General features: G+C 42.4%; 1 protein-coding gene across 2 annotated transcripts in view; it reads left to right on the top strand.

The window, feature by feature from the left end:
- Positions 1 to 27593, top strand: part of PGAP1 (post-GPI attachment to proteins inositol deacylase 1) — a 1100814-nt gene that overhangs the window by 286368 nt on the left and 786853 nt on the right. For both annotated transcript variants that reach the window (XM_073647815.1, XM_073647814.1), the window contains exon 9: positions 11639 to 11694. In XM_073647815.1, coding sequence (XP_073503916.1) covers positions 11639 to 11694 — 56 coding nt within the window. The remainder of the gene's footprint in view (positions 1 to 11638; positions 11695 to 27593) is intronic.

Here is a 27593-nt window from a genome sequence, read left to right as displayed (position 1 = left end):
TATTATTTGTTAAATTAGTTTTATTTTTTTTATTACTCTTGTGATTGTAATAATGTGTTACTAAAATCCCTATGCCTAAATCTGTTGATCCAGAAGAAGGCAAAAATCCCAGGACACATCCAGCCAATTTACGTCACGGGGAAAAATTCCTTTTTGACCCCGAGAAGAGGCAATCTGTCCTAGAACCCTGGATCAAGCCTAATTATAATACTAGTTATGTAATTACTATTACCATATTAAATGTACTACTATGGGTGTAACATTTTGTTTATTTTAACTGTAACCACAATGTTATGTGCATCGAGGAAATCAGCCAGCTCTTTTTTGAAATCTGTTAAGTGTCGACCTCTTGCGGTAGGGCATTTCACAGTCTGACTGTAAAGAACCCTTTCCTGTTTAGATGCCGGAATCGCCTTTCTTTCACCTGTAATGAGTGTCCCCTGGTCCTTAGTATGATCTTTGGAAGGAATAATTCATGTGCTAGTCCTTTGTACCTTTGTACTGACCAGACATATATTTATACATGTAAATGAGATCCCCACTGAGGCGTTGTTTTTCTAAGCTAAACAAGCTCATCTTTTTCAACCTCTCATCATATGAGAGGCCTTGCATCCTTTGTAATAATCTAGTTGCCCGCCTTTGAACTGACTATAAATTCTGAATATCCTTTTTAAAATGTGGAGCCCAAAACTGGATCCCATATGCTAGATGTGGCCTCACCAGTAATTTATAAAGGGGTAACAATACATTGGGATCGCAGGATTTTATTTCTCTTTTCATACATCCTAAAATTGTATTTGCTTTTGCGGTTGCTGCTTGACATTGAGTACTGCAGCTCAGCTTACTTGTAACCCGAATACCCAAGTCCTTCTCCTGTTCTTTAGTCCCGAGTATACTCCCATTTATTGTCCATGCAGCAATAGTATTACTCTGTCCTAGTTGCATTACTCTACATTTATCTACATTAAACCTCATCTGCCAAGTGTTTGTCCATTCAGTCATTTTATCCAGATCGTTCTGCAATATCATAATGGCAAGATCAGATTTTAATATCCTACATAGTTTGGTGTCATAAGCAAAAATTGACACTTTACTCTCAATTCCATCCCCAAGGTCATTAATAAAGAGGTTAAAAAGAATCGGTCCTAGCACAGATCCCTGCGGCACCCCACTGCTGACTATATCCCATTTAGAGAATGTACCATTTATGACGACTTTGTTTCCTATCATTTAGCCAATTCCTTACCCATCTACATATAGTTCCCCCTATTCTGTTGCTTCTGTAGCTTCAGTATAAGGCTGCGCGCCCACTATGCGTTTTTCAAGCTTTTTTGCCTCGGAATTTCCGCAGTGAAAACGCTTAAAAAAACGATTGGTAATAACAGCCCCATGGTCCCCAATGATAATCCGCATGTGCTTTGCACATGCTGCGGAAATTTCCGCTGCGGATTATCATTGCGGAAAAATATGCAGCATGTCCATTAATTTTGCGGACACTCAGCGTAATTGCCGCCATTGACTTGCATTGAATCGCTTAATATTGGCATGACTACATGTGCACATGCGGATATTAAGCGATTCAATGTGCAGATGGTACCTGGGTCTGGAGAAGAGGAGACTCTCCTCCAGACCCGGGTACCATAGTAAAAAGAATTTAAAATAAATAATAAACACATACTTACCTTCAGATGTCCCCCGGTCTCCTGTACGATGCGTCCTGTCTCTTGTACGTCTCGCGATGGTCTAAAAGGACCTTCCATGACGTCATTTAGTCATGTGACAGGTCACGCGACCGCTGACATCGGTGGTCGCGTGACCTGTCACATGACTAAATGACGTCACCGCAGGTCCTTTTAGACCCCCACGAGCCGTACAAGAGACCCGGACGCACCAGAGAAAACACCGGGGGCCATCTGAAGGTAAATATAATGTTTTTTTTTATCATTTTTATTCCTTTATTTAACTATTGCTTGGTCACACTATATAAATCCATGCTACCGGCATGGATTTATATAGTGTGACCAAGTTGTCAGGCACTTTTCCAAGTGATTCTAAAATCGATTGGAAAAGCGCTTGATAGAAAAAGAAAAATCCTACGGACATAAAGCCATCATAGAAGAAAATCTAAAAAATTATTTCAAAGAAAATAAGGACGAATCTATTAGTCCTTTCACATGTTGGAACGCTCACAAAGTGGTTCTTAGAGGGGTAATGATGAAATTGTCTTCTACCCTCAAAAAGAAAAGCAGGGCTAAAATTACTGAGATCCAATCTCAAATTAAAGCCAAAGAAGATATGCAAATTAACCTACAATCCCCATTGGCAAGGCTTAGGCAGGAAATCAATAAACTTAGGCTGGAGCTCAAAACAGAAATTTTTGCTTCATATGATTCACTAATTAAAAACTCCAAATTTAAACTTTATTCTTCATTAAATAAACCCACAAATTTCATGATGCGTCGCATCAAACAAAAGAGGTTGCACAACAGAATTGACAGAATTTTAGCGCAAGATGGCACGCCCAAATATCACCCCAAAGACATAGTTGACACTTTCTCCAAGTATTACCACAAACTATATAATATTAATTTGGATGACTCCGTTCTGAAGCCAAATAAAGACTCCATAAACTCATTTCTCTCCTCCATTAAACTCCCCCCAAATCAGTCAACAGGATTTAGAACCATTAAAAGCACCCTTTACCGAGCAAGAAATTCTTGATACCATTAAACAACTCAAGCCATGCAAATCCCCCGGCCCTGACGGCTTTAATAATGAATATTACAAAATATTTGACAACAGTTTAGCTGCCCATTTATCTCAAATCTTTAATCATGCATCTGCCCAAGGTTATTTCACACCGGAAATGCTGGAAGCTACTATAATACTCATACCTAAATCTAAAGGCAATTTGGAAGATGTAAAGTACTTTAAACCCATCTCTCTGATCAATTCAGATGTCAAAATTTATTCCAAAGCACTAGTGCATAGACTTAAATCTATACTCCCCGTCATCATTAACAACGACCAAATCGGCTTTGTTGGTAACAGACAACCCACAGAAGGAACAAGACGATTAATTAATATTATTAAGTTGATTAATTCGTCCAAACTCCCCTCAATTTTCCCAACATTAGATGCAGAGAAAGCATTTGACCGGCTGAATTGTCTCTATCTGGAACATGCCCTTATTAAATTTGGTTTTAATGAAAAATTCCTTTCATCGGTATTGGCACTCTATTCCAACCCCACAGCTAAAATCTTTGCCAACAATCATTTATCAAACCCGATTAAAATCACCAACGGAACAAGACAAGGTTGCCCCTCTCCCCACTCCTGTTCGTTATAGCAATGGAGCCACTTGCGCAGAAAATAAGAGCAAATCAGAATATTAAAGGATTTCATGCTGGCCCCCGGCAATTCAAAATTAACCTATGCGCTGATGAAATTCTCCTTACCCTTTTAGACCCACTCAGTTCTATTAAAGAGGCCACAATCATACTTGAGGATTTCTCTAAAATATCGTATTTTAAAATCAACGACAATAAATCAAAAATAATACAATTTAATTTAAGCAACAAATTAATAAACAAAATAAAAGGAGAATTCAAGTTTGGTTGGGAAGAGGAAGAATTCACTTATTTAGAAATTGTTATATAAAAAAAAAAACAACTCAATAATAAACAAAAATATGGAGTCAATAATAGGTATTAGAAGGATCTACTTCACTACGGTGATCAGGACCTCTCTTGTCTGGGCAAAACGTTAATAATAAAGACCGTTGTTCTACCTAAGATTTTGTATGTCTTTAGAAACCTTCCACTCATTATCCCCAACTCTTATATAATAAGGATGCAAAACCTAATTAACTCTTTCATTTGGAGTAACAAAAAGTCTAGAACCCCCACGTCTATCTTATATAAAAATAAAGCTTATGGAGGAATAAGCCTTCCTAACATAAACGCATACTATCTTGCCAATATTATCAAACAAAGTCAATATTGGCTAAGCCAAGATTACTCACCGGCATGAGTTGAACTTGAAACTTTGCTGAATAACAACCATCCCCCGAACGGGTTACTATACAACAAACTTTTCAAAAAATCCCACAGTGAACCTTCACACCCAATTTTCCAGGCAACTATTTTTGCATGGGAAAAGCTATCTAAGATCAAAAAAAGATCAAACGATTCTAATAAAAATTAATTGAGTTATCTCTCGTTTATAGCTGCTTTACATAACAAACCATTTCCTTCACATTTGCCAGACCTTGGTATAAAAAAAATTAAAGACGTCTTCGATGGTAAAACTTTCTTCCCCTTCAAAGATCTAAAAGTCAAATTTAAACTGACCTCAATTGATTTCCTATACTATATCATGACTAAAGAACTCATCTCATTCTTCCTATCAAACAACAGATCAACTTCGGAAGCCTCAACAAACCTCATATGCAACGTTGATCACAAAATATTCTGGAGTCTTAAAAACATCTATAATTGTTTCAATAATGATAATTCACTAACTAAAACCTCATTCATGAAAAGGTGGGAAAAAAACCTTGACTCCTCTTTCCCAATAGAAGCTTGGGAAAATGCATTATGCTTTTCATATGCTTCAAACATCTCAATGTCGCTGCATGAAGGGTTTTACAAAATCCTCTCCAGATGGTACTATACCCCAATAAGCCTTTCCCATATTGACCCTAATAACTCACCCTTGTGCTGGAGGAACTGTGGACAACAAGAAAATGTATTACATATTTTCTGGGAATGCCCAAAAATCCACAAACTCTGGGCACAAACTTCCAAACTAATCAAAAATTTGACTAACCACCCAACTACTCTTTCCCCTCAAACAGCACTTCTCTCTCTCGAAAGGGAAAACTTCACTCCACCAGAAAGACTTCTTATTATCCACATTTGTTTAGTGGTCAAAAATGCTATCGCATTCAATTGGAAAAAACCTGATCCTCCCCGCTTTTCAGAGATAATAGAAAGGAATACTCTACATAAATCTTACGAGTTTAGATTTGCAACGAACAATGATGGGTTAACCAAAACTTTAAAAAAATGGACCCTGTGGACTAATACATTTCCCGACTGAGATAATATAAGATTATTCATTTGTATTTATATACTTGTTTACTTGAATCTAGTGTATACCCCGTGTTATGTATACAGTTCCTTATGGTTTAAGCTGTTATGTATTACAACTACAGTGGTGGCCAAAAGTATTGGCACCCCTGCAATTCTGTCATATAATACTCGGTTTCTTCCTGAAAATGATTGCAATCACAAATTCTTTGGTATTATTATCTTCATTTAATTTGTCTTAAATGAAGAAACACAAAAAGAATTGTCCTAAAGCCAAATTGGATATAATTCCACACCAAACCTAAAAAAGGGGGTGGACAAAAGTATTGGCACTGTTTGAAAAATCATGTGATGCATCTCTAATTCGTGTAATTAACAGCACCTGTAACTTACCTGTGGCACCTAACAGGTGCTGGCAATAACTAAATCACACTTGCAGCCAGTTAACATGGATTAAAGTCGACTCAACCTCTGTCCTGTGTCCTTGTGTGTACGAAATTGAGCATGGAGAAAAGAAAGAAGACCAAAGAACTGTCTGAGGACTTGAGAAACCAAATTGTGAGGAAGCATGAGCAATCTCAAGGCTACAAGTCCATCTCCAAAGACCTGAATGTTCCTGTGTCTTCCGTGCACAGTGTCATCAAGAAGTTTAAAGCCCATGGCACTGTGGCTAACCTCCCTAGATGTGGACGGAAAAGAAAAATTGACGAGAGATTTCAACGCAAGATTGTGCGGATGGTGGATAAAGAACCTCGACTAACATCCAAACAAGTTCAAGCTGCCCTGCAGTCCGAGGGTACAACAGTGTCAACACGTACTATCCGTCGGCGTCAGAATGAAAAGGGACTGTATGGTAGGATACCCAGGAAGACCCCACTTCTTACCCCGAGACATAAAAAAGCCAGGCTGGAGTTTGCCAAAACTTACCTGAGAAAGCCTAAAACGTTTTGGAAGAATGTTCTCTGGTCAGATGAGACAAAAGTAGAGCTTTTTGGGAAAAATCATCAACATAGAGTGTACAGGAAAAAAAAAGAGGCATTCAAAGAAAATAACACGGTCCCTACAGTCAAACATGGCGGAGGTTCCCTGATGTTTTGGGGTTGCTTTGCTGCCTCTGGCACTGGACTGCTTGACCATGTGCATGGCATTATGAAGTCTGAAGACTACCAACAAATTTTGCAGCATAATGTAGGGCCCAGTGTGAGAAAGCTGGGTCTCCCTCAGAGGTCATGGGTCTTCCAGCAGGACAGTGACCCAAAACACACTTTCAAAAGCACTATAAAATGGTTTGAGAGAAAGCACTGGAGACTTCTAAGGTGGCCAGCAATGAGTCCAGACCTGAATCCCATAGAACACCTGTGGAGAGATCTCAAAATGGCAGTTTGGAGAAGGAACCCTTCAAATATCAGGGACCTGGAGCAGTTTGCCAAAGAAGAAAGGTCTACAATTCCAGCAGAGCATTGTAAGAAACTCATTGATGGTTACCGGAGCGGTTGTTCGCAGTTATTTTGGCTAAAGGTTGTGCAACCAAGTATTAGGCTGAGGGTGCCAATACTTTTGTCTGGCCCATTTTTGGAGTTTTGTGTGAAATGATCAATGATTTGATTTTTGCTTCATTCTCTTTTGTGTTTTTTCATTGCAAGCAAATTAAATGAAGATAATACCAAAGAATTTGTGATTGCAATCATTTTCAGGAAGAAACTGAGTATTATCTGACAGAATTGCAGGGGTGCCAATACTTTTGGCCCCCACTATATGTGTCATTTTGTTCTGTTACCTTTTATGGATAAACATGCTCAATCATTAGAGCTCTCCTCCTTTCCCCTTTCCCATTCCCCTTCCCTTTTCCCATTTATCCTCACAGTATAACACTGTTTGATTAATTAAAAATAATAAAAATCATTGAAAAATTAAAAGCGCTTGATAACCCGCATGCAGAAATGCATGCAAGAACGCTTGACAAACGCTTCTACCTGGCAGGAAAAACGCATGTAAAATCCGCATGCGTTTTTCATGCCAGGGAGATGCGGAAAAAATCGGCAGCTTTTCTGCATCGTGGGCATTTAGCCTGAGGCTGTTATGTGGTACAGTATCAAATGCCTTTGCAAAGTCCAGAAAATCACATCAGCCGCATTACCAACATCAAGATTTTCACTTACATCCTCATGTTGGTTAGACACGACCTATTTTTCATGAATCTGTGCTGATTATCATTTATTATATTTTTCTCTGCAATATAACTCTGAAAGTCATCTCTTATGATGCCCTCAAAAACTTTGCACACTACTGATGTCAAACTAACCGGACGGTAGTTACTGGGATCCACCTTCTTACCTTTCTTAAAATTTATCGGTAACACTTTGGCTATCCTCCAATCCTGTGACACTACCCCTGTTACAAGAGAGTCTAAAAAAAATGAGATTCAGTGGTTTGTCAATTACTGAGCTCAATTCCCTCAGTATCCGTGGATGAATACCATCTGGGCAGGGGGATTTGTCAATGTTTAATTTGCTCAGTCGCAGGCGGACTTCTTTTTGTGTTAAGCTGGTTATATTAGGTGGTGAACTTTGATTTTTGCCTTGTTGAAAGATCCCTGGAACGGACGGTATGTTGTCGAACATGGATGAAAAGTGCCTGTTTAATATCTCAACCTTTTTTTGTCTTCTATAATTATCTTGTTATTATCGTCTTTTAAGGGGCCGATACCATCTGATTTTTTCTTTTTGGCATTGATGTATGTATAAAAAATTTTGGAATTTATTTTAATGTGGGTGGCGATTTGTTGCTCTGTAGATAGCTTTGCTAGTTTGATTTCTTTTTTACATTTCTTATTTAGGTCTTTATACTCCTGAAATGCTATTTCTGTATTCTCGGCCTTCAAGATTTTGTATGCCCTTTTTTTTGTCTTATTAACCATTGTATTGTCTTATTTGTTCATAATGTTTTCTTTTTATTCCTGTACATTTTATTACCAGAGAGTATACATTTTCTACAGGATTCTAGTAGTATTTCCTTAAACATGACCCATTTACATTCAGTATCCCCAGTTACCGTGACATGGTCCCAGTCTACACGATTAAGCTCGTCTCTTAATTTGTTGAAATCAGCTTTCCTAAAGTTCCAGGTTTTTGCATTTCCTTTTTGAATTGTCTTATTGAATATTACATTGAAACTTGCCATATTATGGTCGTTGTTTCTCAAATGCTCCCGGACCTGTAGATCTGAAATTGTATCTGGTCTATTTGAAAGCACCAGATCCAGCAGATTACCTCCCCTGGTTTGTTCATCTACCAGCTGAGAGAGGTAATTGTCCTGAACTGTGGATAAGAACTTGCAGCTTTTAGCACAACTGGAAGATTCTATGTCCCATTGAATATCTGGATAGTTAAAATCCCCCATAATAAGGACCCTATTATTATTTGCTGCATTTTTAATTTGTTGCAGCATTTCGTCCTCTACCAGTTCAGCTATATTAGGGGGATTGTAACAAACTCCAATTAAAAGCTTTCCATTATGGCCATCCCCATGTACATTAACCCAGACTGACTCTACATTGTTGCTGTTCCCCCCAATGTTGTCATTGAGCACAGGTTATAAGTTGGATCTTAAGAAAATACATACCCCTCCACCTTTTTTGTCTTTCTTGTCCTTTTTAAATGTAGTATATCCTTTAACGTTTGTCACCCAGTCATGGCTTTCATTCAGCCAGGTTTCCGTAATACCTACCACATCATATTCTGTGACTGACATAAGAGTTTTCAGTTCATTAATTTTGTTTGCAAGACTTCTTGCTTTTGCCAGCAGACATTTAATACTCTTAGCACATTTGTTACTCCTACTCAGCTCCCTACTTTCCTTGCATATCCCAGCACCCCTAGATCCTCTATAACCCCTGCTGTCCCACTCTGTCTACTCTATCCCCTTATTAGCAAGAATAGCCTCCCTCCCCCCAGATCCTAGTTTAAAATCGAATCCATCCGTCTGACCATTTTTTTTCCCCCAGTATAGCTGCACCCTCCCCATTGAGATGCAGCCCGTCCCTACCGTAGAGCCTGTAGCCGACAGCAAAGTCAGCCCAGTTCTCCATGAACCCAAACCCTTCCGTCCTGCACCAATTTCTAAGCTACTTATTTATCTACCTAAGCTCCCGCTGTCTTTCTATTGATGCACGTGGCACCGGCAGTATTTATGAAAACACCACTGTGGAGACCCGAGGTCTTCTATGGGCGTAATACCACTCAAACAACACAGGGTGTGGGTAAAACAGCGTGGCAATACTTAATTGAACCACAAAGCGGACAATAAACACATAGAACAGCCCCAGCAAATACCCAAGATGGTACAACATTACACAGTCTTCACCCTTCCGCTGGCCCGCCTGGGATAGAACAGCTGTGACTTTGGGACTTCCAGGGCCAACTACCTCAACCAGTGGCCCCCCGCGTCTGGCGGGCCCCCACAGAGAGAGGGTAGCGGCAAGCTTAGGAAGCTAGCAGTCCATCGAGGTACAAGGCCAGGAGACCCGATGGTCCCACCCTGGCCTCTCTGAGAGTTTCCATAGGGCCAGATGACCAGCTGGTCCCAATGTGGCTTCTCCTAATGTCTCCATGGGTTCTTGGCGACCGGAGGGTCCCACCTGGCAACCCGAAACAACATATCCATGTGGCCAGGTGTCTTCATCGTCCTAACCTGGTTTCCCCAAATGTTTCCATGGGCCCTCTGATGGTCAATGGAGCAAATCCGTATCTTTCCAGTCAGGGCCGTATACCCTTATGCCGGAATTATGTAGAATCCAAATCGGTCTCTCTTTGGATGGAGCCGCCATGCTGTCCATCTACTGTCCTGAAGGATGTGTCTCATTCTCCTTGTAAAGTCTTAATGATTCTGCTTGCAGCACTACAGACATCACTGTTTATATCTACATCTGTGTAAGGTCATCATTCACAGGTCAAGGGTCAGGTCTGAAGGTGGAAGGGGCTCATGACTCATTGTTTGAGCATTTAATCAACTTACATAATTTGTATCCATTCTACTTTTTAAATCAATATCTAGCTGGCATAGTACAATATGTCATTAGCATATTAACAAACATCATTGTTTCCAAACGAAGAGAAGTCAACATTCTATTTTATACACATAATAGTAGGTCCTTCTTGACCACCCACAGAAATACACATACATTCATAAGTCAACAGAAACACAATAGTGTATTTCTCTTGGCTTAACAAATCTAATCATATGGCTGATTAAGATTATAAGCTGTATTGTCATAACCACCTTGGAGATCCTGGCCTTCAGCTTCTCTCCTAGTTCCCTGTAATCATTTATAAGGACCTTCCACCTCCCTCCAACTTTGTCATTGGTACTGATGTGTACTATGACCAGCTGGGTTTTCCCCAGCCCCACCCAGCAATCTGTCTATCCGATCCGCAATATGTCGAACCCGAGCACCTGGCAGACAGCACACTGTTAAGCATTCGTGGTCTCGGTGGCAGATGACCCTGTATGTTCGCCTAATTATAGAGTCCCCTACTACCAACATCTGTCTGGCCATTGCTGCACTCCTATTTCCTTTCTTGCTACAAAAGTAGTCTTCCTGGTTGGTAGGAGCAACGTCCTTCTGCAGTGATCACATTCCTGGGCTTGCAATCCTAATATCAGCCAAACAGGCATATTTACTGGCTTGTGCCAGATCAGGACTGGGCTCCCTGGCACTTTCCCCCCTACCTCTTCTTCTAACTGTTACCCAGTTACCTACTTCTGTGTCCTGATCTTCCCCATCTCCACCCTCCTCTATATCACTGGCCCCAGCCAGCGCAATCTCAGTGAGCTCTACACTCCTCTCCAGGTTTGCAATGCTCCTGAGTGTTGCTGGCTGCACATTTAGATCCAGTATCTGGGCTTCCAAACATGCAACTCGCTGACATCGCCCGCAGACATATTCACCATCAAACGGCTGTTCAAGGCATGCATACATCTCACAAGACCTGGTAGCACTGTCCATGGAGCACATTTTAAATGAGGATAAACAATACAGGTTAAAGCAAAGAAACTAATAGAAGGCTAGTAAGGAAAACACAGAACTATGCTATTGCGTTAAATTATGCTATTGCATTTAAGTATGTACTTATCTGCCTCCTCTGTACTTATGCAGCCTCTGGAATGTTCAGCAGCCTTGCTAGGTAGGTCTGCACTTGTAGTCCTCCAGTCAGCAAAGCACAGGTGTTCCTATTAGAAAATTCTGAAACAAATAGTCCTGCACACACACAAACAACCTCCCTTTTATTTTTCTTTTCATTTTTACTTAACAGTAACCCACCAACAAGACCAACAGATAATTTCTCAACAGTTCCACCAGCTGACACAAACTATGATATTGCGTTTAACTATGTACTTATCTGCCTCCTTCGTACTTATGCAGCCTCCGCATGCTCAGTAGCCTCGCTAGATTGGTCTGCACTTGTAGTCCTCTAGTCAGCAAAGCACTTATCTTTTTATGATTGATGTAGATTTTTTATTTCATTCATGATTCCTTTATTTTTCAGACACCCCAAGATGGTTTGTTATCAAAACAAGGGACTGGGGTCTTAAAGTTACAAAGGTAAGCTAATGTGGTTTCTTTGCATTCTTTATATTTAAAGGGAATCTGTCACCTCCTGGAATTATTTTACCTATTATTATGGGCATACAGGTAATAGAATAGTGATTTGTTTTACCTGTATGCCCATATCTGCAGTCTTGATGTGCAGAAATCGTCTTTTATTCTGTTATGCTAATGATTTTTTCCAGGCTCCAGGGTGTGAGGTGCCTGGAAGAAATCTCTGCCCCCTGTCTTCATTAGAATAGCACCCCCCTCCCATCAGCGTCACACTGGCCTGTGACATGCATTTCTGGCCCCGAAATCCCTCACCTGTGCCTGGCAATCGCTTGATTATACTTGCCTATTCCTCTCTTCTATGGGCATTGGCCTCATCTTTCTTCTGGATGAAATCATTAGCATAACAGAATAAAGACATCAAGACTGCAGATATGGGTATACAGGTAAAACTAGTTTAACCCCTTTAAAGCCCAAGACGTATTAATACGTATCTGCGCCCTGGACTTTAAGAGCCTGATACGTATTAATACGTCATTGCGATCGCGCCCGCACACAGGCTGTGCGGGCGCGATAGCCGCCGGGTGTCAACTGATTGTCACAGCTGACACCCGGTACTATGTGCAGGGAGCGGTCCCACACCGCTCCCGGCACATTAACCCCCGTAATGCTGCAATCGAAGTCGATCGCAGCATTGCGGTGGCAAGGGGAGGTGATCCTAATACTCACCTCCTCTTCCGGCCTCCTGCGCTGTCTGCCGCGGTTTCCCGGATGTTTCCATGACGACCCGATGTTGTCATGACAACATCCGGGTCACCAGACAGCAGTAAGATAGTTTGGTCATGCGCAGTGCATGACCAAACTATCTTCTCCCTGTGCAGCGCTGACAGCCTGTATAGCACAGGGATGGTGCTGCATTCCTGTGCTATACAGGCGATCAGAATAAAAAAAGTGAAAGTCCCATAGTGGGACAAAGTATAAAAGTAAAAAAACTGTCAGAAAGTGAAGAAAAAAATTGTAAAAATATAAAAAAAAAAATAATCCAGCAAAAATAAAAATATAATGTACCCATCAATAAATATTATGAAACAAAAAACAATAAAAGTACACATATTTGATATCGCCACGTCCGGAACGACCTGACCTATAAAATTGTCCCACTAGTTAACCCCGTCAGTGAACACTGTAAAAAATAAAAAACGAAGCAAAAAACAATGCTGTATCATCATACCCCCAAACAAAAAATGGAATAACACGCGATCAAAAAGATGAATATAAATGAAAATGGTACCGCTGAAAACGTCATCTTGTCCCGCAAAAAACAAGCCTCCATACAGCTCCATCAGCCGAAAAATAAAAAGTTATAGCTCTCAGAATAAAGCGATGCAAAAAAATAATTTTTTCTATAAAATTGCTTTTATTATGTAAAAGCGCCAAAACATAGAAAAACGAAATAAATGTGGTACCGCTCTAAACGTACTGACCCGAAGAATAAAGCTGCCTTATCAATTTTACCACACGTGGAACAGAATAGAAAAAATAAAAAAAAAACAATTCCTGAATTGTTGGTTTTTCTTTATTCTGCCTCCCAAAAATCGGAATAGAAAGCGATCAAAAAATGTCACGTGCCTGAAAATGGTACCAATAAAAACGTCAACTCATCCGGCAAAAAACAAGCAGTCACTTGACTCTGTCGGTCAAAATATGGAAAAATTATAGCTCTCAAAATATGGCGATGCAAAAACTAGATTTTCCAAAAAAATGCGTCTTTTAGTGTGTGACAGCTGTCAATCATAAAAACCCAATATGATTCTGGCATCTCTGTAGTCGCACCGACTCGAAGAATAAAGTCGTCTAATCACTTATACCGCACAAGGAACGGCGTAAAAAATAAACTCTTGGGTTAGGGTTGGGCTAGAGTTAGGGTTGGGATTTTTTTCAAAAGTAAAAAAAAATAAATAAAAATGATGACTATATGGCAACTAGTGTTGAGCGCAAGTGCTCGCTACTTGAGTTTGCATCGGGTGCTCGGGTATGCATTCAGTATCGCGGGTGCTCGAGTCTCCGCCCCATATGCTTCGCAGCCACAAAAACCTTGCGGCGATTTCCTGCCATGCACGAGCGATCGCCGCATGTCTTTTTTGGGTGTCTAATAACCGTGAAACATGCGGGTGGGGACTCGAGCATGTCACTCGAGCACCTGTGATACATGGTGCATACCTGAGTACCCGATGCAAACTCAAGTAGCGAGCACTTGTGCTCAAGACTAATGACAACTTAATCAATATGATGACCTAATGTTATCATATTCTGTGTCGTACCTCTGGGTTCAAAATGTTCACTATACCCCTTGATAAAATCCTTGAGGGGTGCAGTTTCCAAAGTGAGGTTACTTGTGGGGGGTTTCCACTATTTAGGCACATCAGGGGCTCTCCAAACACGATATGGCATCCGCTCTCGATTCCAGCCAATTTTGCATTCAAAAAGTCATACAGTGCTCCTTCCCTTCTGAACTCTGCCATGCGCCCAAACACTGTATTTTCCCCACATATGGGGTATTGGCGTACTCAGGAGAAATTGCACAAAAGCTTTTGGGGTCCATTTCCTCCTCTTACCCTTGTGAAAATAAAAAAAATTGGGGCTAAAACATAATTTTTGTGAAAAAGTTTGAATTTTTTATTTTCACGGCTCCATGTTATAATCTTCTGTAAAGGACTTGGGGGTTCAGGGTGGTCACCACACATCTAGATAAGTTCTCTGAGGGGTCTAGTTTCCAAAATGGTGTCACTTGTGGGGGTTTCCACTGTTTAGGCACATCAGGGGCTCCCCAAATGCAACATGGCGTCCGCTAATTATTCAAACTAATTTTACATTCAAAAAGTCAAATGGCGCTCCTTTCCTTCTGAACCCTGCCGTGCGCCCAAACAGTGTTTTTTCCCCACATATGGGGTATCTGCGTGCCCTGGGGAAATTGCACAACAAATTTTGGGGTCTATTTTTTCCTGTTACCCCTGCGAAAATAAAAAAAAGTTGGGTGTAAAGTAACATTTTTGTGAAAAAATTTAAATGTTCATTTTTTTCTTCCTCGTTCCAAAAATTCCTGTGAAGCACCTGAAGGGTTAATAAAGTTCTTAAGCAGCTTGAGGGGTGCAGTTTTTAGAATGGTGTCACTTTTGGGTATTTTCTGTCAAAAAGACCCTTCAAATGTGATGTGGTCCCTAAAAAAAATGGTTTTGTAAATTTTGTTAGAAAAATGAGAAATCGCTGATCAACTTTTAACCCTTATAGCTCCCCAATAAAAAAAAAATTTTGGTTCCAGTAAAGTTGACATTTTGGAAATGTTATTTATTAACTATTTTGTGTGACATATCTCTCTAATTTAAGGGCATAAAAATTAAAATTTTGAAAATTGCTAAATTTTCGCAAAATTTCCATTTTTTTTTCACAAATAAACGCAAGTGATATCGAAGAAATTTTACCACGATTATGAAGTACAAAATGTCACAAAAAAACAATCTCAGAATCAGTGGAATCCGTTGAAGCGTTCCAGAGTAATAACCTCAAAAAGTGACAGTGGTCAGAATTGTAAAAATTGGCCTGGTAATTAACGTGCAAACCACCTTGGGTTGTAAAGGGGTTAACCATTCTATTACCTGTATGCCTATATTAATAGGTAAAAATGTCCCAGTGGGTGACAGATTCCATTAAAATAAATTTCCTTTAAATACATTCCGCATACAAAGATGGACCAAAAATGGTTAAAATCACATTTAAAAATTGGCTTAGCTGCTGGTAAGAAGTCTCTTGCTGCAGTATTTTTAGAAGGTTCTTTATTATCCACTACGCTTTTCAATGCTGTATTGTTATCTTTATCAAATGTAAAAAAAAACTACAGGTTGCTCATGTTTTTTACACTTGATTAAGATGCCAGTTCGGTATTTTGGGGGGTTCCCACTGTTTAGGCACATCAGGAGCTCCCCAAATGCAACATGGCATATTATCCACTACGCGTAGTGGATAATAAAGGCCCTTCAAAGAATACCACAGCAAGAGACATCTTTCCAACAGCCAAGCCAATATTTAAATGTGATTTTATTCTGTTTTGGTAATTTCCATCTGGCAAGTTTTTCCTCCAGTCACAGGGCAGCAACTGCTGGCTTTTTTAAAACTTTATAGTGGTTGCGTCTTTACACAAACATTCAAGGTGAGGAAAACTATTTTTCATGCTATCTGCAGTATTAGGGTCTTACCCTATTGTGCGCTTCTCCCTCCTACTGTTTCTGAAACATACAAAAAAAGTTAGTTCTATGAAGAAGAACTGAAAAGCGGGATTTTGTTTCATCAAGCAAAACATAAACATTTTTCAGTAGGATTAATTTAACCGGTTCAGGACCGCCCACTGTACATAAACGTCGGCTCTGCCTGGGCTCTGTGCAGTGCCGACGTTTAAAAACGGTGGGTGGTCCCGCAGCGCTCAGGACCCCCAGGGTCCTGCAAGCGCTGCGGTTTCGGTGCAGAGCGATAGCTCTGACAGGGGACATCATCGGGACCTGATTGGATCCCTTTGCTATCTTCTATATGCCGCGATCCTTAGTGATCGCGGCATATAGAAGATAGTGAGAGGAGAGGGGGTCGTCAACTTACCTCTCCGACGGCCCCCTGATGCCTTCCAGGACCTGCCGTTGTTATGGTAGCTGGAGGTCACATGACCGCCTCCAGATCTGCCATATATGGTGTCCTGCTAGGCTCAGCCTGCAGCTGAAGCCTAGCTGGAGACAGACAGTGTAAAACTGTCAGCAAAGATCTCATCCAATGCAATGCATGTCTATTACATTGCATGAGATCATTGATTAGAAAAATAAAAATTAATGTCCCATACAGGGACTAAGTAAAAAGGTTAAAAAAAAAAAAGTCAAAAAAAGTTTTCAAACTGTTGAAAAAAAAATCACAAAATAAATAAAAATAAATAAAGGAAATATTAAACCAATAAATCCGTATATTTATGCAAAAACAAAAAAAGTACACATATTTGGTATCGCCGCATCCGAAACAACCCGATCTATAAAACTGTCACACTAATTAACTCCTTCTGTGCACACCGTAATAAAAATAAATAAAAAACGGAGCAAAAAACTATGCTTTTTCATCATATCGCCAAACAAAAAGTGGAAAAAAATGCGATCAAAAAGCAAATAAAAATGGTACCGCTGAAAACTTCATCTTGTTCCGCAAAACAAAAGCCGCCATACAGCTCCATCAGCCGAAAAATAAGTTATAGCTCTCAGAATAAAGCGATGCAAAAAAAATATTTTTTCTATAAAATTGTTTTGTGTAAAAGCGCCAATACATAAAAAAAAATATACAGTAAGTGTAGTATCGCTGTAAACGTACTGACCCGAAGTATAATGCTGCCTTATCACTTTTACCACATGCAGAACGGCATAAAAAAAACCCTCAAAAAACAATTCCTGAATTATTGTTTTTTGTTAATTTTACCTTCCAAAAAACGGAATAGAAAGCGATCAAAAAATGTCACGTACCCAAAAATGGTACCAATAAAAATGTCAACTCGTCCCGCAAAAAACAAGCCGTCACATGACTCTGTCGGCCGAAAAATTATAGCTCTCAAAATATGGCGATGCAAAAACTAGATTTTGCAAAAAAAAAACGTCTTAGTGTGTGACAGCTGTCAATCATAAAAACCCGATATAAATCTGGTATCTGTGTAATAGCACCGACCCAAAGAATAAAGTAATCTCATCACTTATACCGCACGAGGAACGGCGTAAAAAATAAATAAAACCAATTCTTCACCTGCTACTGATTTTGTCTCCCAAAGATCGCAGTAAGGCTCTGCTCACATTTATCCTGCGCTCTGCGCTAAGCGCTTACACCAGAGTTTCCGTGTAAATCTCTGAAATACGTGATTCAGACGGAACCCATGACGGAAGATTCCCTGTAATGAGGCAGATATAGGCCACTGTGGATGCCGTCTGGCCTGTGATCCCACGGTATCAGTTTTTTTAGGCGTGCATAAAAGTGCGGTTGGCCACAGTTTTGTGCACTTCTGAAAAAAAGGACACCGCTAAACAGAGGCCAGACGGAGTCCAGAGTAACTCTGCTGCCTCATTACAGTGAATGGATCCCACAGGGGTTTCAGCTGAATTACATCACTTGGAAGTTTAGATGGAAACCCCGATGTAAGTGCTCAGCCTAGAGCGCCGGATAAATGTTACGTAAAACGTTCCCAATAAAAGCTTCAACTCAGTCCTCAAAAAAAGCTAGTCCCCACTCAGGTCCGTCATCTGTTAAAAATATTCCAAGTTACTGGTAGCAGAAAGGCTCTGGAAAAGCGAAATGGCCCTTGCACCCCAAAAGAAATTCAGAAAATTTTGTGCTCCCAAATCCAAATGCCTATTCTACAATAATTTGTTCTCCAATTGTCAAATAGCGCTCTGTCCCTCCCAGATCTCGCCGTATGGCTAAGCGGTACGATACAGCCACATATGGGGTATTGCCACTTTTAGAAGAAATTGTGTGACACATTTCGGCACCATTTTTACCCATTGCCCTGTGTGAAAATGTAAAATCTGAAGGTAAAACATTTTTTTGTTGTAAAAATATAATTATGTTTTCTTCACTGCCCAATGGTATAAATTTAAAAATTAAAAAATACTCACTACTTCCCTAGATGAATTCCTTGAGAGGTGTAGTTTACAAAATGGGGTCACTTGTAAGGGTTTCTGCTGTTTCGGCATGTCAGCGACTCTTCAAATGTGACATGGTGTCTGCAACCTATCCCAGCCAACATAGCGCTCCTTTCTCTTCCGAACCCTGCCGTACACCAAAGCAGTGGTTTTCCCCCACATATGGGGTATCTGCGTACTCAGGAGAAATTGCACAACAAATTTCATGGTGCAATTTCTCCTGTTATCCTTATGATAATGCAAAATTAGGGGATGAAAAACATTTTTTGTCGGAAAAATGTGAAAATTTTATTTTTACGGCTCAATATTATAAATTTCTGTGAAGCACCTGGGGGTGCAAGGTGCTCACCACACATCTAGATAAGTTCTCTAAGGGGTCTAGTTTCCAAAATGGTGTCACTTGTGGGGGGTTTCCACTGTTTAGGCACATTAGGGGCTCCCCAAATGCGACATGGCGTCTGCTAATTATTCAAACAAATTTTACATTCAAAAAGTCAAATGGCGCTCCTTCCCTTCCGAACCCTGCCGTGCGCCCAAACAGTGGTTTTCCCTCACATATGGGGTATCAGCGCGCTCATGAGAAATTGCACTACAAATTGTGTATTCCATTTTTTCCTGTTACCCTTGTGAAAATAAAAAAATTGGGTCTAAAGTAACATTTTTGTGAAAAAAAGTTAAATGTTCATTGTTTTCTTCCACATTCCAAAAATTCCCGTGAAACACCTGAAGGGTTAATAAACTTCTTGAATGTGGTTTTGAGCACCTTGAGGGGTGCAGTTTTTAGAATGGTGTCACTTTTGGGTATTTTCTGTCATAAAGGCCCCTCAAAGTCACTTCAAATAAGATGTGGTCCCTAAAAAAATGTTTTTGTAAATTTTGTTGGAAAAATGAAAAATCGCTGGTCAACTTTTAACCCTTATAGCTTCCTAACAAAAAAAAATGTTGGTTCCAGAATTGTGCTGATGTGAAGTAGACATGTGGGAAATGTTATTTATTAACTATTTTGTGTGACATACAGTACAGACCAAAAGTTTGGACACACCTTCTCATTTAAAGATTTTTCTGTATTTTCTTGACTATGGAAATTGTACATTCACACTGAAGGCATCAAAACTATGAATTAACACATGTGGAATTATATACTTAACAAAAAAGTGTGAAACAACTGAAAATATGTCTTATATTCTAGGTTCTTCAAAGTAGCCACCTTTTGCTTTGATGACTGCTTTGCACACTCTTGGCATTCTCTTGATGAGCTTCAAGAGGTAATCACCGGAAATGGTCTTCCAACAATCTTGAAGGAGTTCCCAGAGATGCTTAGCACTTGTTGGCCCTTTTGTCTTCACTCTGCGGTCCAGCTCACCCCAAACCATCTCGATTGGGTTCAGGTCTGGTGACTGGAGGCCAGGTCATCTGGCGTAGCACCCCATCACTCTCTCTCTTGGTCAAATAGCCCTTACACAGCCTGGAGGTATGTTTGGGGTCATTGTCCTGTTGAAATATAAATGATGGTCCCACTAAACGCAAACCGGATGGAATAGCATGCCGCTGCAAGATGCTGTGGTAGCCATGCTGATTCAGTATGCCTTCAATTTTGAATAAATCCCCAACAGTGTCACCAGCAAAGCACCCCCACACCATCACACCTTCTCCTCCATGCTTCACAGTGGGAACCAGGCATGTAGAGTCCATCCGCTCACCTTTTCTGCGTCGCACAAAGACACGGTGGTTGGAACCAAAGATCTCAAATTTGGACTCATCGGACCAAAGCACAGATTTCCACTGGTCTAATGTCCATTTCTTGTGTTCTTTAGCCCAAACAAGTCTCTTCTGCTTGTTGCCTGTCCTTAGCAGTGGTTTCCTAGCAGCTATTTTACCATGAAGGCCTGCTGCACAAAGTCTCCTCTTAACAGTTGTTGAAGAGATGTGTCTGCTGCTAGAACTCTGTGTGGCATTGACCTGGTCTCTAATCTGAGCTGCTGTTAACCTGCGATTTCTGAGGCTGGTGACTCGGATAATCTTATCCTCAGAAGCAAAGGTGACTCTTGGTCTTCCTTTCCTGGGGCGGTCCTCATGTGAGCCAGTTTCTTTGTAGCGATTGATGGTTTTTGCAACTGCACTTGGGGACACTTTCAAAGTTTTCCCAATTTTTCGGACTGACTGACCTTAATTTTTTAAAGTAATGATGGGCACTCGTTTTTCTTTACTTAAATGCTTTTTTCTTGTCATAATACAAATTTTAACAGCCTATTCAGTAGGACTATCAGCTGTGTATCCACCAGAGTTCTGCACAACACAGCTGATGGTCTCAACCACATTTATAAGGCAAGAGATCTCACTTATTAAACCTGACAGGGCACACCTGTGAAGTGAAAAACATTTCCGGTGACTACGTCTTGAAGCTCATCAAGAGAATGCCAAGAGTGTGCAAAGCAGTCATCAAAGCAAAAGGTGGCCACTTTGAAGAACCTAGAATATAAGACATATTTTCCGTTATTTCACACTTTTTTGTTAAGTATATAATTCCACATGTGTTAATTCATAGTTTTGATGCCTTCAATGTGAATGTACAATTTTCATAGTCATGAAAATACAGAAAAATCTTTAAATGAGAAGGTGTGTCCAAACTTTTGGTCTGTACTGTATGTCTCTGATTTAAGGGCATGAAAATTCAAAGTTTGAAAATTGCAACATTTTCTAAATTTTTGCCAAATTTCCGATTTTTTCACAAATAAACGCAAATGATATCGAAGAAATTTTACCACGATCATGAAGTACAATATGTCACGAGAAAACATTCTCAGAATCAGGGGAATCCGTTGAAGCGTTCCAGAGTAATTACTTCATCAATTGACAGTGGTCAGAATTGAAAAAATTGGCCTGGTCACTAAGGCAAAAACGAGCTCTGGCGCGAAGTGGTTAAAAATTGCTCTTATGTCAAGTATTCATACTGCGTATCACAGGAGAATCAAATGACCGAGTCCTAGAGTTGGTACAAATTGATTCGCAGGAAGCAGCCGATCGCTGGATGGGGGCCCTGAGCACTGCCACGTCTTACCTGACAGCATCTGCTGCTCTTTTTTTTTATTAGCCTGCCTGGCGATATGTCACGTGTGTCATGCTTCAACTTTGCCATGTTTGGTAATCAAAAGTGCAGTCAGGGATGCCATTTGGGAAAAGGTGGCTCTCAGGTCGAAGCAAACTCAAATGATTACTGACGTGGTACAGTGTCCTGCAAATCAAATCGCTCCAACTCGGACTAAGTCAAGTGTACTCACAGCAATTCTGCTATTATCCAGCTGGTATTGGCCAATCGCAAATAAATTTTGATATTTGCATTTTGTTCTAAGTTTATATGAAGTCTATGCTATGTTTGTAATATCTAATAGTCCTCTATGCAAATAAGGTAATATTACAGGGAGTATATTTGTTAGAGGTTTGACTCATTTTCATACCCATATGACCTGACTATTAGTTGGATAGAGATGAAAGAAACATACAGTATATGACCAGTTTCACACACCTGACTGTCTGTGTATGGACCTCGATGTCCAGACTTAATGTAGGTCTTCTAATCTGAATGAAACAGCTCAACATTAATCAAGTCAGTGTCATGGGAGCTCCAGTGGCCGCTGAGCTTTTAAGTCACTGACTTGGTTTTTGATGAGCTCACAGGACTGGTGACATGGCAGAAAAACTTGCTCCTGTCATAATATAGGCAGAGAAATTTTACAAAAAAAAAAAGCAGCAGCTATGAGCCCCTGCAGTGTTGTATTTGTATACTCAATAATCATAAGCGACTTATGACCCCCTCCCTGGCTGGGAGCTGTAGTATGTGCCAACCATGAACTGGAGCAGTTCTGTCCGGAGCAGTCCGACACAGTCACTACTCAGTACATTGCAGGGGCACATTTATAAGATTATCTCCGCACAGGGACATTTTTTTTAACACCTCAAATTGTGGAAATTATTATTAATCCAAAATCGATTATTTAAAATCTACTTTATTTAATGGACACCCCTTTTATTGACAAACGCCACTGCTATAATAAAAGATGCAAGGAATTAGGTTTATTTTTATATTTTTAAAAAGAGAGTCAATATGCTACATAAATAGTGAAATAATCAAGAAAATATAACTATAAAACTATTAATATATAAAAATATGGGAGATTTGATAAATGTTTACTGTTTGCCCTTTGTTTATTCATATTTTTGCATACATTGCAGGACTTCATTAATAGTAGAAAACATTTAAAATAAAAGTAACATGTCCTGGGGTGAATATGTGGCACCCCAGAGGGTCTGGTTGCCACAGTGGTATTGCCTCCCTTAAAAGAGGTAATGCCATGTCTGGAGACAAGCAGGGGTTTCCTGGTCAGGTACACTATACATGCAACACTTTCCTGGCTCCAGGCCAGCAAGGGGAGTTCCTCCCCTTGGCAACTGGATCTGGAGGCGGGGTTAGTTTAGTCAGTGCAGGAGTCGAGTTTAGGACACTAAAGAGAGCGGAGCTAGAGACTGGAGCTGGAGATAGCTAGTCCTAACTGGAGCTACACAGGAACCGGAGTCCGAGGCTGTGGGACCCTTCAGGCCCAGCAACAGATACCGGAGGGCAGGAGATTGCAGGTCTCCTAGCCCCATCAGACGCCCGGAGGCTCAGCAGCACCGAGGGACCAGTACCGCCAAGGAGGAGCGAGGCATCCACAAGGCCCGAGCTGCCAGCCATACTGGTGAGCACAGCACGTTACACTCAGGGACTTGGGCTACAACACAGCTAAAAGCAGAATAGCCAAAGAGAATAGTGAGCACGGCAGGCCTACAACTCCACCTGACCAGGAGGACTCTATGCTTGCTCCCAGACTGACCGGACTCTTATCTCTAGCCAGTACTCCAGTCCAGGCCTGTCTAATTGCCACCAGTAAAGACCCTGGGACTGCACTATACGGACTCTGTGGTTATTTCTGCACCGCGACACCCTACACAACCACCATCATCCACACACATTGCCCTGAAGCTACACTCTTCCTGTGGGGAGTTATACCACCCTTGCTGCCAACCCATCAGCTTCAGAGGACTGTTCCGCAGCGGCGGCCTCATTAGCCGCACTCCACAGGTGGCGTAGTCGGACATTATAAACCTATACAAATTACCCTTGGATTGACCGCCCTGGGTCACGGACTGGGTCACCGCCACAGTGACTACAACCCCCAGCGTCTACCGGCCCGGCACCAGATACCCCATGGCCCAGGGGGCGCGTCAACCTTTGGCGTAGTCGGCAGGATTACATGCCCGTTACCACCGGGTACTATGCGCCTTCACGAACTGTGTCACATACCGTGGTGAAGTTTTCCCGCCAATTACCGCTGTTTCCCGCCATAGGCCGCCATTTCCGGGTCGCCGCTCGGGAAGAAGAGGGACGTAACCGCTGGAAGTGCGCGAAGCCCAAGCTCCGCCCCACGCACCGACAGGTCCTGGAAGGAGCCCCAGCGAGCGCTGACGTCAGAAGCAAGCGACGCCAGGTCTTCAAAGGAGACCATCGCCTGCAGAACTGCGGCCTACGGAAGAAAAGTGAAAGAAGGTAGGCCACGGTTCACTAGAGGGGAGGAAGACGCCCAAGATGGAGGTAACTTCAGCCGCAGGCGCGGCCGCTGCCACGGTAATGCCATTCTTCATGCCATATATACCGGGGGCGGCGTGGTTGCCCCAGTACTCAGGAGAGTCGCACACTCTGAGTGACTTTAAAGAAAGACTGAGCAGCTTATTTAAAGTGTATCCCCTGTCCGAGGAGCAGAAAGTGAGCATCCTCATAGGCCAGTTGATTGGTGCCGCCCAGAGAGAAGTGAAGTCCTGGTCAGCCAGAGACAAAGGGACTGTGAAAGAGATACTGGCCCGCCTAAAGGACACTTTTTGATACCCGTACTACAGCTGAGATAAAAATGAAGTTTTATGGGTGCAAACAGGCGCAGGACAGTGTACGGGACTATGCTTTAAACCTGCAGGAGGCGCTGAGTGCCATCAAACAGGTAGACCCCGACAGTGTGCATGATGAAAACAGATTGCTAACTGAGCAGTTTATTGAGGGGCTCCTATCCAGCGCTCACCGGACACAGCTGCGCATAATGGCTCTGCAAAACTCCGATCTGGACTTTGCACAATTTAAAGACAGAGCCATCCGGGTGCGGCGAGAATCAACACCAGGTGGCGCTACATCTCACCGGCGCCCAGCTATCACCTACCACTAGGAGGTGGCACCCTTTTCCCCAGAGCCTGTGGAAGCTGATGCACAGACTCTGGACAATGATCCGTCTACAGACCTGCACCTTCAGGTCCAAGAGCTGACTAAAAGTGTAGCTGCACTAACCAAAACTGTGCAGTCCTTGCATGTGTCCCCCAAAGGTTAGATCCAGCTGGCTTCCAGTCCGGAGGACGTCCCGTGGCGACAACAGAGGAGGATTCCACCAACCAGAGGGAGGAACAGTGACCACTACGACCAGGACGGACAACCCATCTGCCGCCGCTGTCACAAGCCAGGACATTATGCAAGGTACTGTAATTTAAACGAGCAAAACCTGGGGCAGAGGGCCAACCCCCAGGCATAAGACCACCAGGCCCACACAACTGGCGAGACAAGTATGTGGGGGGACGACTGGTCCTACCTGTCGTGCTTGACGGCATCCCGATGAGCGCGTTGCTGGACACTGGATCCCAGGTGACCACTATCCCCTACATTCTCTACCAGCGCTACTGGACTGATTCAGACATTACCCGCCATCCAGATGAATATTTAAGCATTTATGCCAGCAATGGTAAGCCTGTACCTCAAGTGGGGTATAAAGAAGTGACCATAAAGGTTGGCAAAGTGGAATTGCCGGTGCAAGGAATGATAATTGTTGACATTGATCGCCGAGAAAGTCATCCCATGATAACATTAGGCGCTAATGTCATTGAAAATTGTCTTTCAGAAATTATTGTCTTGTTACAGCAGGTTGCGGAGACCACCAGTTCCAGTCAGCAGCGGGTTCTGCAGAGAGAAATCAGAGCCCTGATGAGAAGACAACAGGTAGAACTGTCTGGTGGTGAAATTGGCAGTGTCAGGATGAGTGACCCGTTCCCCATTGCCATGCCCCCAAGAAGTGAAATGTTGATATGGTGCCGGGCAGCAATCGGTCTCAGGGGTAGAGGTTACCAGGCCCTGGTGGAGCTCGTATACTCTGACAGTAGGCCCACCATCTTGACAGCCAGGGGGGTGGTTGATGTCCGCCATGTTAGAGTGCCAGTCTGCATCCTAAATATTGGGGAGAAAGAAGTTCATTTGCCCCGGTATGCTACCCTTGCCAAATTATTCACCATCAGCAGCAACTCTATAAAAACAGTGGAACCCTTACCTCCATCCAAACCGGCGGAGGATAATGGCTCCAAGGGACAGATGGAGGACTGGTGTCAGAAGCTACACGTGGGCACTGACTCTACCCCTCAGCACCAAAAAGTATACCGGGTGGTCCAGGAGTATGAAAGGGTCTTCAGCAAACACCCACTCGACTTCGGGCAGGTGAAAGGAGTTCAACACCATATCCCCACGGGAGACCATCCACCCACTAGCACACTACCAAAATGCCAAAGGGATGTTACGAGAGATGAAGGAGCCTGGGGTGATAACAGATAGTTGTAACCCCTGGGCAGCTCCATTAGTCCTCGTAAGGAAAAAAGATGGCACAATGAGAATGTGTGTAGACTACAGGCAAATTAACCGCATTACACATAAAGATGCATACCCATTACCCAGGATTGAGGAGTCACTAGCTGCATTAAGATCTGCTAATTATTTCTCTACTTTGGATCTCACTAGTGGGTATTGGCAGGTTCCTGTAGCAGAGGCGGATAAAGAAAAGACCGCATTCACAACGCCGATGGGCCTCAGCGAGTTCAACTGCATGCCATTCGTGCTCTGCAACGCCCCAGGAACCTTCCAGCGGTTGATGGAGTGCTGTCTAGGACATAAGAACTTCGAGACAGTCCTGCTGTACCTGGATGACATCATAGTATACTCCAAGTCCTATGAAGATCACCTGAAGCACCTGGCAGAGGTGTTTGAAGCCCTAGCTGGTTTTGGCCTGAAGGTGAAACCGTCAAAATGCCACCTGTTGAAGCCCAAGGTACAGTACCTAGGTCATGTGGTAAGCGCTGAAGGTGTAGCACCAGACCCTGACAACGTCACAGTAATCAAGGACTGGCCAAGACCCTCCACTATCAAGGAAGTGCTGCAGTTCCTCGGGTTGATGGGCTACTACCGAAGATTTATCCAAGGCTTCACCAAGATGGCGGCACCCATGCAGGACCTCCTAGTAGGCCAGTCCAGGAAGGCCAAAAACCCGAAGCCTCCATTCAAATGGGATAAGCCGGAAGATGAATCCTTCAGTAGGCTGAAGATGGCTCTCACAGGAGACGAGATCCTGGCCTTCCCTGACTATGGCCAACCCTTCATACTCCATACAGACGCAAGTAACGTGGGGCTAGGAGCGGTGCTGTCCCAGATACAGCAAGGCAGAGAAAGAGTGATTGCCTATGCCAGCAGGAAGCTCCGGCCCACAGAAACGAATCCTGAAAATTACAGTTCCTTCAAGTTGGAGTTCCTCTCCGTAGTCTGGGCTGTGACAGAGCGCTTCAAGCATTATCTCGCCTCCTCCAAATTCACCATCTTCATGGATAAAAACCCACTGACGCACCTGGACACTGCGAAACTTGGTGCCCTGGAACAAAGATGAATGGCCCGACTGTCTAATTATGAGTTCACCATCAAGTACCGGGCTGGGCGCAAGAATGCAAACGCCGATGCGCTGTCCAGGATGCCTAACTTGCCAGATGGGGGAGAAGACCCGGAAGAGCTGGAGGAGATGGAGATCCCCGCTTTCCACCGTCATGGAGTAAGCCAGTGCTCCCATTGTGTGAAGAACAGGTGCTACGCCAACAGAGAGGCCACGTTCAATCCATTGCCCCACCATGGATGGGCAGAGACACAAGATAGTGACCCGGCTGTCCGCCTAGTCAAGGAGTTGCTGACACGAGCTGACTCGTGCCCTGATCCAGATGCTCCACAGGAGACCAAACAGCTGTGGAAGGAGAAGGGCAAGCTATTCATCTATGAAGAGAAGCTGTGTCGAAGAGCCATCAACTCCTGGACACATGAATTGGTCTGGC

The sequence above is a fragment of the Phyllobates terribilis genome, unplaced genomic scaffold, assembly GCF_046119375.1.
Source record: "Phyllobates terribilis strain yellow unplaced genomic scaffold, ASM4611937v1 Scaffold_9__5_contigs__length_417890890, whole genome shotgun sequence".
NCBI classification, from domain to species: Eukaryota; Metazoa; Chordata; class Amphibia; order Anura; family Dendrobatidae; genus Phyllobates; species Phyllobates terribilis.
This window is presented reverse-complemented; position numbering and strand designations above follow the sequence as displayed.